General features: G+C 36.9%; 1 protein-coding gene across 3 annotated transcripts in view; it reads left to right on the top strand.

Moving 5' to 3' along the window:
• Ints4 (integrator complex subunit 4) overlaps positions 1-15564 on the top strand; it is a 102757-nt gene that overhangs the window by 42562 nt on the left and 44631 nt on the right. For all 3 annotated transcript variants that reach the window (XM_046442059.2, XM_046442060.2, XM_046442061.2), the window contains 3 exons: positions 1778-1952; positions 9128-9333; positions 14492-14634. In XM_046442059.2, the coding sequence (XP_046298015.1) occupies positions 1778-1952; positions 9128-9333; positions 14492-14634 (524 nt within the window). The remainder of the gene's footprint in view (positions 1-1777; positions 1953-9127; positions 9334-14491; positions 14635-15564) is intronic.

The following is a 15564-nucleotide window of genomic DNA, read 5'->3' as shown; positions in this document are numbered from 1 at the left end:
GATCCTTCTGCCTCAGCCTCCTGAGTTGCTGGGTTTATAGGCATATGCCACTGTGCCTGACCCATTGCCTTGATTTGAGAGTTTACTTAAGTGGTTTTTGTTTGATTTTGGTATGGTATGTTGGCAGTGTAAGGAAGGAAATTCTTATAGCAAATGGGGAGGAATGGGTAACACATAGGTTTCTAAGATACACCATGAGGTATAAGCTTTATATTGTTGAATGTGACCCACATCCTTTTAGGTTCAAGTACCTATCTCCTTAGTGCCTCTGAGGTGATGAACCATGAGTTATGGATCCACACTGAGAAGATTTGTAGAGGTGGATATGTGAAACAGAGTACCAGTTCATTTATTTATGATGAGAACCATAATTGCCAGGTGTACTGTATGTTTACTTTTGCTAACCAGGGTATTCCCCCTTAGGTAACCTGTGTGGAAAGTGAACTTACTAGAAAGTTATTTGGTGAAGCCCAATATTGCTCAGATTGAGCACAATATTAACATATAGAGACTTATTCTGCTTTTATTTCCCATTTTTCTTCCTTCCTTTGTCTTCATTGTTGTCTTCTTCCTCCCCCTCCCCCTCTCCTCCCCCTCCCTCTTCTCTTCCTCCTCCTCCTCCTCCTTCTTCTCTTTTTTGTTTTGGGTGGCACTGTGTATTGAATCCAGGGCCTTGCATCTGCTAGGCAAGCTTTGAGCTATATCTGCAGACCTTTTTATTTTGAGACAGTTTTATTAAATTGCCCAGGCTGCCCTCAAACTTGTGATTCCCCTGCCTCAGCCTCCCCAGTAACTAGTATTTCAGGCATGTTTCACCACATCCTACTTGAGACTCATTTCTTTCTTTCTTTTTCTTTTTCTTTCTTTTTTTTTTTTTTTTTTTTGGTGTCAGCAGTTTAACCCAGGAACACTTAACCACCAAGCCCCATCCCCTGCCCTTTAAATTTTTTGAGATAGGGTCTTCTTGCTAAGTTGCTTGGGGCCTCTCTAAGTTGCTGAGGCTGGCTTTAAACTCATGATCCTCCTGCCTCATCTCCTGAGTTGCTGATTTTACAGGTGTGTGCCACCACTATGCCCAACTGGAGACTCATTTCTTTTTCTTTCCTTTCCTTTTTTATATATATGTTTAGTTGTAGATGAACACAATATTTTATTTATTTATTTTTATGTGGTGCTAATATTTGAACCCAGTGCCTCACACATGCTCGGCAGACACTCTACCACTGAGCCACAATCCCAGTCCTAGGGACTCATTTCTAATGAAACTGAAAAACTTGTTTTCTAGAGTCTGTATGTTGTGTACCCATGGAAGCTTTTGCATGGTCACTTGCATTGTTTGCCTTTCTGACTTTCCCTTTCCTATATTGTTGTTATGGTAAACATAAACTTCTGTCTGATCAGCACATATTTTAACTATCTTCACCCTCTTTAATAAGGTAACTAAAAAAGTTCTTACAAACTTGTGATCCTTTTGTCTCATCATTTTTTAATTTTTATTTATTTATTTATTTATTTTTGTGTGTGTGTGATGTTGGGGATTGAACCCAGGGCCTTGTGCATGCAAGACAAGTACTCTACCAACTGAGCTATATCCCCAGCCTACTTTTATCTCATTTTAAGTTGAGTTTACATTTCCCTGCTCTGAATTATTGAGTAGTTTTTTAAAGTGTAACTTTTAGAGAGCATTTTAATTTCCTACCTTCTCATGTTCCCAAGGTGCTCCTTAATGTTCCCTCCAGAGTCTCCTGCAAGTGGTAATTGTTGTTATCTTCTGCAGAGGAAGCGTACTGCACATGAGCGTGCCAAGGAACTTTATAGTTCAGGGGAGTTTTCCAGTGGCAGAAAGTGGGGAGATGATGCTCCTAAGGAAGAAATAGATACAGGGGCTGTGAACTTGATCGAATCAGGAGCTTGTGGAGCCTTTGTTCATGGGTTGGAAGATGAGATGTATGGTACGTATGATTGCACAGTAATAATAGTACCCATTCATTGAGTGACTGCTGTTTGTCAGGCATTGAATAGAGTGATAAACATGCATTCTTTTATTTATTTTTTATTGTCTGTGAAATACCTGTTATGAAACAGAAGAGGCTGGTGCGCAATGTGTAGTATGATATAGCGATTAAGAACATGGCTTTAGGTTTAGTCAGTGCATATTCAAATTTCAGCATTTCTATAAAATGGAAATCCTTCTGAGTTGTGAGAATTAAGTGAGTTTCAATATATGTAAAGTGTTTGGCATAATAAATGATTTATTTATAGTAAGCACTTGATAATAAAAAATTGATGGTCAGCCAGCTAGAAAGTCATAGAAACAATTTAAATCCAGGTGTCCGACCAGAAAACCGTTAATTAGACTGTTAAAGCCTTTTTTTTTTTTTTTTCTTTTTGAGGTACTGGCGATTGAAATTGAAAGCAGGATATGTGAAACAGAGTACCAGATCTTATCCAATTTTTTAAAAAAGTTTTTTGTAGTTGTCGATGATAGAATGCCTTTATTTTATTTGTTATGTGGTGTTAAGGGTCGAACCTAGTGCCTCACTTGGGCTTGGCAACTGCTCTGCTACTGAGCCACAACCCCAGCCCCCCGAATTTTTATTTTTGGACATGGTCTCATTAAGTTGCCTAAGCTGGCTTTAAACTTGCAGTCCTCCTGCTTAAGCCTCCCTAGTAGCTGAGATTACATATACATGCACAAGGTAAAGACTTTTCACCTTTGATTTTGAAAGATTTTTTTTGTGTGTGGTGCTGGGGATTGAACTCGGGGCCTTGTACATGGGAGGCAAGCACTCTACCAGCTGAGCTATATCTGCAGCCTGAAAGATTTTTTTCTTGGGAATAAAATGCTAGATTAACAGAACCTTTCCACCCCCATCTTCTAAAGATGTTGCTTTATGTTGAAAAGTGTGCTGTCCTTTTTGTCTTTGTTCCTCTCTGTATGTAACAAGTCTGTTTTTCCTCAACTTGCTATTAAGATTTCTCTTTATCATTGGTTTTAAGCAATTTGATTATGAATGCCTTGATGTAGTTTTCTTATTGTTTTTTATGCTTTTGTTGAACTTCTTGAATCAAGTGTAGTTTTCATTTTATTTAGAAAAATTTTAGCTAGTAGTTTTTAAAATATTTATATTTTAGTTGTAGTTGGACACAATATCTTTATTTTATTTATTTATTTTTCTGAGGTACTGAGGATCAAACCCAGGGCCTCATACATGCTAGGTAAGCGAGCACTGTACAGCTGAGCCACAATCCCAACTCTTAGCTAGTATTCTTAAAAAGATTTTTCTGGTCCCAAAGCTTTTTAGGGACTCTAATTACATAAGTATTAGGTTCCTGAAGTTTTCCTGCAGCTCACTGATTTTTTTTTTTTTTTGGTTATTGTTTTTGTTTCTCTTTTTACCCTGTGTCTTATTTTGAGTATTATCTATTGATTTCATCTTTCAGTTCATTATTTTTTCTTATGAAATATGTAATCTGATACTAATCTCCTACAGTATATTTTTCATCTTAGATATAGATGTCCTCTTTCGATTTTTTTTTTTCCCCTGTACTACGGATTGAACCCAGGGGCACATTACTACTGAGCTATATCTCCAGCTCTTTTTTTTGGGGGGGGGGTACCAGGGATTCAACTCAGGGGCACTCAACCACTCAGCCACATCCCCAGCCCTATGTTGTATTTTATTTAGAGACAGGATCTCGCTGAGTTGCTTAGGGCCTTGCTAAATTGCTGAGGCTTGCCTTGACTTTGCAATTATACTACCTCAGTCTTCTGAGTTGCTATGATCATAGGTATGTGCTGCTATACCCAGCTTTTAGACTTTTAATTAGAATTTGGGGAAAACATTTTTATATAATTGTCCAAAATCCTTTTGTTTGTGTGCTTTCTGATTGGTTTTGATTTTTTCCCTTATTAGAGATTATATCATTCTGATTATTTTCATGTTTGGTAATTTTTAATTGGATGCTAGGCATTTTGAATTTTATTTACTTTTTATTAGATACTGAACATTGTTTTATTCCTATACATCTTTTTTTTAAAAAAAATACCTTTATTTTATTTATTTATATGTGGTGCTGAGGATCGAACCTAGTGCCTCCCGTGGGCTAGGTGAGAGCTCCACTGCTGAGCCACAACCTCAGCCCCCTACACATCTTCTTGAGTTTTGTTTTCGGGTACGTTTTGCTTGTCCTAATTTTAAGCTTTGTTAGCCAAGACCAGAGCAGTTGAGTCTGGGGTTTATTTTGTGCACTATTGAAGCAAAACTCTTCTGAACCTGTTAACATTGGTCGTATGTTAGTTCTGACTCGTTTTTTCTCTTTTCTAGGTCTTAGTTTCCCCACAAATCAGAACTTAGCTGAAGACTTGAGGGGGTCCTTTGCAAATCTCCCAAATTCTCCATTTCTTTGTGGAGTTTTCTCCTTTTGGTACTTTAATATGTGACTTCTAGTGTGATTGGCTTCCCTAGACTCCTAGCTTGGTCTTCTCAGGGAGATAATGCAGTCTAGAACTCTTTACACACTTAACTGCTATAACCACAGAGCTCACCTCATTTATTTCCTATCCCTCAAGAATCACTGTCCTTCATTGCCTGAAGTCCAGTGTCTGGAATACAGTTGCTTCATATAGTCAGGTGCCATACAACAATGTTTTGGTCAACAGTAGACTTCATTGTTATTAAGATTATAAAGGAGTTGAAAAATTTCTATCTCCCAGTAAGTTCAGGATGTCCTGATCATAACACAAAGCATCACTCACATATTTATGGTAAATAAACCTATTGAGCTGCCAGTCATATAAAAGTAGGGTGCATATACTTGATAATACTTGATAATGCATATGTATTTACCATAATGTTTGTTTGTTTTTTGGTACTGGTGATTGACCCCAGGGGTACTTTACCCCAGTCCTTTTTATTTTTTATTTTGAGACAGGGTCTTGCTAAATTGCTTAGGGCCTTGCTAAGTTGCTGAGGCTGGCCTTGACTTGAGATCCTCCTGCTTCATCTTCCCAAGTTGCTGGGATTATAAGCATGCACCACCAAGCAAGGCATAATACTTCATTATTCTTAAAATGGTTTTTCCATTGGGCTCTATAATTCCTATTTTTCTTTTTATATCTTGGGACATCTGCTGTGATGAGACACTGGGTTAGATGCTAAGCACCACATAAAAATAAATAAATATATAAAATGATGGTATTGTGTCCACCTACAAAAAAAAAAAAAAAAAAGAAGCTATCCTCAGAATAGAACTTAAAAGGGCAAGAATAATGTTTTTGAGTTTTTCTTACTAGTAAATGTAAAAAAATTGGTTGGCACTATCCAATTTGCTTTAAGATATTTCATGTATAGTCATCCCTCCATATTCAAGGATGATTGGTTCCAGAACCCCCAAGGATAACCACATCTGCAAGTGCTCATCACTTATATGAAAAAGCATAATATTTACAAAAAAAAAGTAGACTATAGTCATCCTCCTGTTTACTTTAAATCATGTCTAGATTACTTATAATACCTAATACAATGTAAATGCTATGCAAATAATTGTTATCCTCTATTTTTGGGGGGAATAGTAATAAGAAAAAAAGGACTATATGTGTTCAGTATTGATGAAAAATTCTTTTCAAATATTTTTGACCCAGTTCGGTTCAGTACACAGATGTGGCACCCATGGATGTGAAGGGCCAACTGCACATAAAAATTAAAGCTGATTTTTTATTTCCTATGAACTTGAAACATGACTTATAATTTAAATATTATTAATTATTAAGTCCTGTCCTACTCTAAGACGTATTATATTTTGTTTCTGTGCCCATTTTTTTGCTCTGTTTAGTTTCTACATTTGAATTTCTCCATTATTAATGTTTATGTGATTTAGTTTATAATATAGTTTCCAGTTTGTCACTAAGGTTTTTTTTTTGTTGTTGCTGTTGTTTGTTTGTTTGTTTGTTTTTGCATTCTGGGGATTAAATCCAGGACATTAGCATGCCAAGCCCAAGCTCTACCACTGAGCTTTACTCTCTACCCCTGTTACTAAGATTTAGTTAAAGTAACTTAAATTTGACAAGTAAGTAGATCACAACCTGGCATCAGACATGGCAGCTTTCTAATTTTATCATATTTGTAAAATTCTAGGTAACTTAGGGGTTTAGGGAACATTGCTGGGAATGAAATGGTGCCTCCTTTCATTGGCTTAGATTCTAGTATAATATCTCATATATGTTTAGTCTTTGAATTCTTCAGCACTTGCCTTCCCTTTTGGGATATTGTACATTCAATACAAAGAGTACCTAGAAAAAAAAAAAGCATTTTTGTTTCTTATGGACTAGCAACTCCTAAGGGATGTTTTTAAGGGTCATTTGTTCCAGAAAGCTGCCTCTGGATCCATTGACTGGGCTATGTACCCTATTCTGCATTTTCTTTTGTCCTCCATGCTTTTCCATTGTAAATACTCATCACTCTATAATACCATTAGTTCTTCATTTGTAAATGTTGGGAAACAGTCTTGTTATATCTTCAGGGTTAAACACATAGCTAGCATGTAGCGAAGCCAGGATAGTTTTATATTTTTTTTCTCTCTCTTAGGATAGCAGATTTCCTTTCTCTAAACTGGTCTTTTAAGGGGTATATGATATGTGTCCAACATTCCAGAAAGTCCATTAGAAAATATGATAAAAATATAACTTATTATATGTAATTGCCAGTTTGCACAGGCAGAAACAGACACCATGTTTCTTTGCTTCTGTTTGAATTGCATCAGCTCAGGTCACAATAATTATCTCGTGTAGATCAGAAGTTCCTCTGTGAGTCCCTTGATGGATTTGTAAAGGTTACACATGAGTCAGTGTGGCGTAATGGATAAAACCCCAGGAAGAAGAGCCAGCAGTTAACATACTTGTGTTTATCTCTGACTTGCTTTTATAATTATTGGTAATTTTGTGTTTAAATCATATTATTGTGAAGAAAATTGTTTCCTTCTGAGGAAAAGGAGTAATTCATAATTACCTAGAAAAATCTGAATCATCTCCCCTTATTGTAACTCTACTTTTAACTTGTCCATAAAGCCTCTTTTACAAAGAACAAATGATATTTTTGAGTTTTAACTATAACTTCAGTTGGTTATCTTTTTAAACTATATATTTTGTTGAAGAACCATTTGGGAATCACTAGTATAAAACAACCATGTGTAAAAATCTTCTGAGCATTTGCATATCTTACTCACCTCTGTCTCCTAACACTTAGTACAGGGCCTAAAGTAGTATGTTCTGGAAATGTTTATTAGTGAGTGAACAGTAGATTACAACCTGGCATCAGCATGGCAGCTTTCTAATTTTATCATATTTGTAAAATTCTAGGTAACTTAGGATTTTAGGGGAACATTGCTGGGAATGAAATGGTGCCTCCTTTCATTGGCTTAGATTCTAATATTCCTGGATTCACTGGCTTTACTGTCACATTTTCTGAGCCTGCAAAGAGGTAGAAGAAAATGAGTCTCTGTTTTCAAAATCCATACCTATGCTTTCTATACCAGGCAGTGTGCTATATGCGTTACCTGCTTTATCTCATTTAGTCCTTACAACTGTATTAGGGAGTGGGTATTATCTACATTTAACAGGTTAGAAAGTGGAGGTGCCAGAAAGTTAAGTTCAAGATCATCTTCCTAATTGGTGAGGGGATCACTTTCCATAATTTGCTTTGGAACCTCTGTCATCTAGAGCATATACTTTTTGGGGGATGGGTACTGGGGACTGAACTCAGGGGCACTTGACCATTGAGCCACATCCCTACATCCCAGCCCTATTTTGTTTTTCATTTAGAGACAGGGTCTCACTGAGTTGCTTCGTGCCTCACTTTTGCTGAGGCAGGCTTTAAACTTGGGATTCTCCTGCCTCAGCCTCCCGAGCCACTGGGATTACAGGCGTGTACCACTGCGCCTAGCTAGGACCATGTACTCTTTTTTTTTTTTTTTTTTTTAATATTTTTTAGTTGTTGATGGACTTTTATTTTTATTTATTTGTATGTGGTGCTGAGAATCGAACCCAGTGCCTCACTCATGTTAGGCAAGCACGCTACCGCTGAGCCCCAGCCCCAGCCCATGACCATGTACTCTTAACCATGCAAAATGCTAGTGTAAAATTAATAGACCTCTGGACTGGGGTTGTGGCTCAGCAGTGGAGTGCTCACCTAGCACGTTGGAGGCCCTAGGTTTAATCCTCAGAACCACATAAAAATAAATAAAATAAAATTATTAGGTTCAACTACAACTTAAAAAAAATTAAACATTAAAAAAAAATTAACAGACCCAATACTAGTTTATTTCTTTTTTCACTCACTTTGAGGCCAGTTAATTTATTCTGCTAAATCTTATCTATAAAAAGAGAATAATTGTATCTAGTCTATTTTACTTTTTTTTTAATCCCCCCGCCAGTTCTGGGGATTGAACATAGGGGTGTTCTATTACTGAGTTGCACCCCCTGTGCCCCCTTTTTAAAAGAATTTCTTTTTTAGTTGTAGATGGACACGATACCTTTATTTTGTTTATTTATTTTTTTATGTGGTGCTGAGGATTGAACCCAGTGCTTTACACATGCTAGGCAAGCACTGAGTCACAAACCCAGCCCCACTCCAGTCCTTTTTAAAATTTTATTTTGAGTCAGAGTCTTGCTAAGTGCCAAGGTGGACCTTGAATTTTCGGTCCTCCTGCGTCAATTTCCTGAGTAGTGAGGCTTACAAATATGTGTCACTACACCTGGCTAGCCTATTTTAATCTTAATAATGATGATCAGATTGCTTAATACCCGACTTTTCAAAACATACTTCCTTGTGGTTGGAATACTGTGATAGGACAACTTAGTTTTAAAGAAATTCAGTTAATTTAGGCAAATGTGTGACTTAATGACATACATATGGAGTCAGATTTAAACCATAGTTCTTGTGACTCCAAAGTCCATACCTTTAAACATGAAGTTAGCATTGAGGAGATTCTACAGGGAGCATTTGTAGAGAGAGTTTGTAGAGAGTGAAAGACAGCTTGAATGCAAAGGGATCCATCTTGGGTTTTCTCCATGTTCTTAAGTTGATATGTAGTTTCATTTGTCATCTTTTATTTGTTCTCTTTTCTATAGAGGTTCGCATTGCTGCTGTAGAGGCTCTCTGCATGCTGGCCCAGTCTTCACCCTCTTTTGCTGAGAAGTGCCTTGATTTCCTAGTGGACATGTTTAACGATGAAATTGAGGAGGTGCGTCTACAGTCCATACATACCATGAGAAAAATCTCTAATAACATTACCCTCCGAGAAGATCAACTTGACACTGTCCTGGCTGTGTTAGAGGTGAGCACTTCCAGTTTGTTAGTCATTTCTTCCATCAAATTTCTACTGACCCCCACTCCTCCCCTTTTAAAACCAGGCATTGTACTAGGTATTGGTAAGTATATCTATATATCTGGCAGCACAGTTCTGCCCTCTCAACATGTCCCTCTCCCAAGATGGAGGAAACTGATAATTAAACAGGAATTTGACATAAACTTGATATTGCTATGATCAGGAAAGGACAGGGTACCCTGAGAATATAAATGTTATCTAAACTGAATCAGCTGACTTGAGGTTGGAGATAAAGAAAAGAAACAAAGTGCTGCAGTGGACACTTGAAGGAAGAAAGAATAGGAGGTATTTCTTACAAGGAAGGAGTGGTATTGGTGTTGGAGTGGAAGGGAGCAATGCCTCTATATCCAGTTTTAAGGGAATGTATGATGTATTCCAGGAATTAAAAGGAGTTCATTATAGTGGTTGCATAGTTGAAGAAATAGAAGAGCTTTTTATTTTATTCTTCTAGTGAATCATAGGCTGTTGCAGCAGGAAGATGTCTTAGGGATTAGTTCAACCCTGTAGTTTCATAGAGAATAAAGTAATCTGAGGTCTTATAGCCATTAAGAGGCTGTGCCAGGTTATGCACATAGGATTACTTTCCAGACTGTACAACTGTATGTAGTTCTTGAGTTATTTATTAAAGAGTGTAGATTTTATTTGCAAGTACTGATTTTAGTTTCTAAATATTAATAAGTGAGATTTGACCTTACGTCTTCCCACTTACAAAAGCAATAGTAATTGAGTGCTTAGTTATTAGCAAACTTGTTTCAGATTTCTGCTGTGTACCTCAGAAAATAGATTGAATGCTTTGATTTTTGAGGTCCCTATAATTCTCCCAGTTGCTTAGGTCTTCTGGGAAATTTTTTTTCCAAAATTATACATCCTTATTTGTACTTTTCATGTATTTTTCCCTAAGGGGGTGTTTATATTCCATGTATTGTTTCTCATGGGTGGTTTGTATAATATAACTCCTCTTTTCCTTTTTAGCTTTCTTTCCCACCATTTCTCAACTTTAGTCTGAAGTTACTTCTCTACACATTCTTTCCCTCATCATTTTTGCCTTTAGTGTAATTCTCCTTTTCTGCTTGCAAAATTGCCCTTTGCACTAGCTTTCTTTGCTTCTTCCCACAGTCTACATTAGGCAACAGATCCAGGAAGCCTTCCCTACCCATGAGTCTCATTCTTGGGAGGGCTAACTGCTACTCCTCTGTGATATCTCGTTTAGCCCCCTCTAGCATTTGTTAGGAATTCTGTATTATACAAGGTTGTGAGCTGCTGGAGGGGGCAGGGTCCTATCTTCTTTCTTTTTTTTTTATTCCCAGTGCCTTGCAGTGTCTGAATAAATGAAGTGCTTAGTAAATAATTGCTAAGTAGCAATAATATGTATAGATATAAACTCTTTGAGTTGGAATTCTATTCAAGAATTTAGACATATATAAACTTACTGTTTCTTTTGTGTGTATGTGTGCTTCTGGGATTGAACCCAGGGCCTCACACATGCTAGGTAAGCACTTCACCACTGAACTACATCCTTAGCCCTTTTAATTTTGAGAGAGGCTCCTGCTAAGTTGTCCAGGCTGGCCTAGAACTTGTGATCCTCCTGCTTCAGCCTCCAGAGTAACTGGTATTACAGGTGTGTACTACCACACCTGGCTTAAATTTGCTGTTTCTAAAATATTTTTCTGCTCTGCTACTGACTGCTTGCTCTTCGACATTTACTGTGTTATTATACTTCGTTGCTTTTTTTTTTCCCCTTTCCTTTTTGTGGTGGTTAATATCAAACCCAAAGCCTTGCACCTTGTAGGCAAGCACTCTACCACTGAGCTATATCCCCATTGCTTTGAACCTTAGTTAGCTCACCCTTCCACCTGGAATTTGCTGGGGTCTTCTTGTTGGTGGTTTTTTGTTTTTTGGGGGATGTTGTTTGATTTTTGTTTTTACTATGCTGAGATACTATCCTGACTTGAAGAATTATCCAACAAACACTGTGTACTGGAATTATAGTGGTGTCAAAAACAGACAGGGGTCCTGCTTTGGAACTTCTATGCCAAAGAAAGGTACGGTGAAAAAGCAAAATGGTTTTAAATAAGGATAAACCTTGTGCAGAAGATAAACAATATGATAGAAGAGGGGGAAATTTCACTGTAAATAAAGTGGTTGGTAAAGATTTTCTGAGGATATGATGTTTGAATTGATTCTTGAATGACAAAGAGCAGCCAGTAACTTGAAGACTGAGGGAAGGAACTACAGGAAAAGGCAACAGCTAATGGAAAGATTCCTGGGGACACCTGAGGTCTGGTATGTTTCCATAATGGAGAGTAAGAAAGCCAGTATGGGTGAATATACAGAAAAGATGGAAATGTAGTATGAGATGAGATCTGGGAGTAGATAAGGAGAAGACAAGTCTAAAGCTTTGTAGGCCGTTATAAGATGTTTGGATTTTATTCTAAGTGTTATGGGGAACCATTGGAGAAGTTTGTGAAGAGGATTGACTTGACATGTCAATTTGTCTCCCCCACCTTTTTGGGGGGTACTGGGAATTGAACCCAGTTTTACCACTGAGCTATGTTCCCAGTCCCTTTGATTTTATTTTTTAATTTTGAGACAAGCTCTTACTAAATTTCCCAGGCTCTCCTTGAACTTGCCATCCTCTCACCTAAGCTTCCTGAGTAACTGAGATTACAGGCATGCGCCAACCACCATGCATGGCCCAACATTTCTCTTTCTTGAAATATTCTTGAAATTCATATAGGTTGACTCTTTACCTCATTCAGTCACTTAGTACATATTTATTGAGTACCAGGCCCATGTGTGTTATTTTATTTCTCATATTTTATCATGTATGGCAGGTTTTGTGTATTTATCTCCCTGATGAAATTATTAGCTCTGTAAATAAAAGTCCAGTAGTGACAATATGGTACCTTTTACTCTATTTTTTTTACTCTATCCCATAAGTGGTTACTTATGTATAGTGAATGCTAGTAAATATTTTTTAAACAAATCTACACAACTTGATTATATAAATGGGAATTAGACTGTTCTTAAGAACACAGGTCAGAATAGCTAAACTGTGGAGCCAACCTAGATGTCCTTCAGTGGATGAATGGATAAAAAAAAAATGTGGCATTTATACACAATGGAATATTACTCAGCACCAAAAAAGAACAAGATCATGGCATTTGCAGGTAAATGGATGGCATTAGAGAAGATTATGCTAAGTGAAGTTAGCCAATCCCAAAAAAACAAATGCTGAATGTTTTCTCTGATTTAAGGGGGATGACTCAAAGTGGGGTAGGGAGGAAGAGCATGGGAGGAAGATTATTTCTAGATAGGGAAGAGGGGTGGCAGGGAAAGGGAAGGAGAAGGGGAATAGTAAGGATAATGGAAAGTGATGGTCATCATTATACAAAATACATATATGAAGATTTGAATTTGGTATCAACATACCTTATATACAAACAGAGTTATGATAAATTGTGGTATATATGTGTATTAAGAATTGTAATGCAAAAAAAAAGAGTATATGTATAATGGCAGAATTTGGCGTGAACATACTTCATATACAGATTACAAAAAATGTACTATAAATGAGTAATAATGAGTGTAATGCATTCCACTATTGTCATGTATGTAAAAAGTAAAAAAATAAATAAAAAAGAACACAAGTCAGGGGCTGGGGCTTGGGCTCAGTGGCAGAGCGCTTGCCTAGCTTGTGCGAGGAACTGGGTTCAATTTTCAGCACCACATATAAATAAATGAATAAAATAAAGATTCATCAACATCTTTTAAAAAAAGAGTATTAAAAAAAAAAAAAAGAACACAAGTCAGTTTTGGTTTTTTTTTTAATCACTTTAAAAACTGTTTTTCCAGTACATCAGTATAGCTAGCTGTCTACTCTTTGCAGTGGAGATTTGTTCATTTGGGAAGCATTGTATCCTGTGGTTATGTTCATAGCATTTAGAGCTGAGCAGATCTGAGTCAACTTATTAGTCCCTGTCTTTGCTCCTTCCTTTTTCCTTTTGTTTCTTTGATATTTCTTGACCACTTGGTATGTTCCAGGCAGGGCTCTAGGAGAGGATACAATAATGAGCACAAGTGATGGCTCTGCTCTCATGGACTTTATAATGTAGACACTAGGGAGATAGTGACACACAAAAAAAGCTTTAGTAATAAGCTAAGATCATGGTAGAAATTAGGTTCTATGGGAGTATATCAGAGGGTATATCAGAGTAACTTGGTCCTTTAAAGGAGTACAGCAATCAGGAAAGGATTCTAAAGATGAGCTCAAAAAAGAAGGACTTGGGCACTAACTTGGCAGGAAGAGTTGAAAGTGTGAGATGGAAGAATATTCTGGGAGGAGCAGCAGATGTAGAAGATCTGTGGTGGTAGGAAAATGGTCCAGTTGGAGACCAAAAGAGGGTTGTGCCCCTAGAATAAAGAACTAGTACAGATGTGGTGAGGATAGGCTGGAGGGGGAAGTGAGGCCAACTTTATGAAGAGTCTTAAAAGTCACCTCCTACTGTTTACTCATTGTTTGCTTTGGCCATGGTGGCTTCCATGCTTTTTTCACACATGCTTCCACTTAATGGCCTTCATGCTTGCTGTTCTTTTGATTATTCTGTCTAGAACATCCCACACACCCTAGCTCTCTTTCCCTTCTTAGCTTGTTGTTTTTCATAGTTGCAATGAGGCTCTTATACTGTTGGTATCATGATTGAGTTCCAGACAGAAAGAAAAAGAAAGGACAATGAGTAAAAGGGGGCAGGGCTACTGTAGCTGGCCCCCCTCCTTTTATAAAATATTTTTTTAGTTATTGATGGACCTTTATTTTATTTATTTATATGCAGTGCTGAGAATTGAACTCATTGTCTCACACATAGTAGGCAAGCACTCTACCACTGAGCCACAACCCCAGCCTATAGCTGACCTTTTTTAAAATCAATAAAATGAGAGGGTTTTTTGTTTGTTTGTTTGTTTTTTAAGAAATTTCAGCCAGTAAATTTCTGAATACTTTGTCACATGGTCACCCTTGGAAGATAGCTTGGCAGTAGGGGATGGTAGATGGAGCCTGGGGTTTATTAAGAGTGACTACATTTAAAATTACTTTTTTTTTCTTTTAAAGGATTCATCCAGAGATATTAGAGAGGCTCTTCATGAACTTTTATGCTGTACTAATGTTTCAACCAAAGAAGGCATTCATCTTGCACTGGTAGAGCTGCTGAAAAATTTAACCAAGTACCCTACAGATAGGGACTCCATATGGAAGTAAGGACTTTTCTCTCATTTACTTACTGAATTCCAAAATATGATAAATGTACAGTGTTGACATTATTTGAAGGATCATTATTGATTGAGGATATAGCACTCAATTTTGCCTTTAATTTAGAAATCTCAGCTGAACACAGTGGTACATGCCTAAAATCCTAGCAACTTGGGGGTTGAGGCAGGAGGATAGTACATTTGAGACTAGTCTGGGCAACTTAGTGAGACCCTATCCCAAATTAAAAAATAAAAGGGCCTGGGATGTAGCTTAATGAGTGTCCCTGGATTTAATCCCTAGATCCAGCAAAAAGCAAAAATAAAAAATAAGTTTAGAAACCTCATTCTACATAACCAAACTCTCAGGAGTCTGATTCCTAAAATGAATATCAATTTTAAGTTATTTATTATTTTGTTCTTTCATCTGCGTAGCAAATATTATGTGCTTTCTGTGTGCTGACTATGCCAGGTTCCATGGTAGATTTTATAGTTACAGAGACGAGTCTTATTAGATTTCCTTTTTCTCCTATATAGTTAATAAATGCTTTGTCTGTTTTGTATTTTGCACAGTATTATAACCATCATTATCAAGATTAGAGTCAGGCTGACACTTGATCTACAGACAGGGAATGACAATCATTTTCCTCCTAATAATATCTTGTTTTGCTGACTGTTATCAGATTGTTAGTACTAGTCATAAACTTCTATTTGAAGAACTGCTTACATACATGTGATATAAAATGTGTGTTATGGTGTTTCACATATTTAAATGAGCTTTTTGGACGAAATAACTCCAACAGCGTACAGTTTATTGATTTTCAAAAAAAATTTGTTATTAAAAGTAGAAAATTTTTGGTTTAAACCAGGTATTTGGAAGATATATATCTATATGTATGTATATATGTATGTATCTATCTTAAGAGAGTGTGTGTGCGT

Source organism: Marmota monax, unplaced genomic scaffold, assembly GCF_021218885.2.
Source record: "Marmota monax isolate L192 unplaced genomic scaffold, Marmota_monax_Labrador192_F-V1.1 WCK01_AAM20220418_F8-fsc00068, whole genome shotgun sequence".
Classification (NCBI taxonomy): Eukaryota; Metazoa; Chordata; class Mammalia; order Rodentia; family Sciuridae; genus Marmota; species Marmota monax.
Note: the sequence above shows the minus strand (reverse complement) of the source record. Positions and strands in the feature narration are given on the sequence as shown.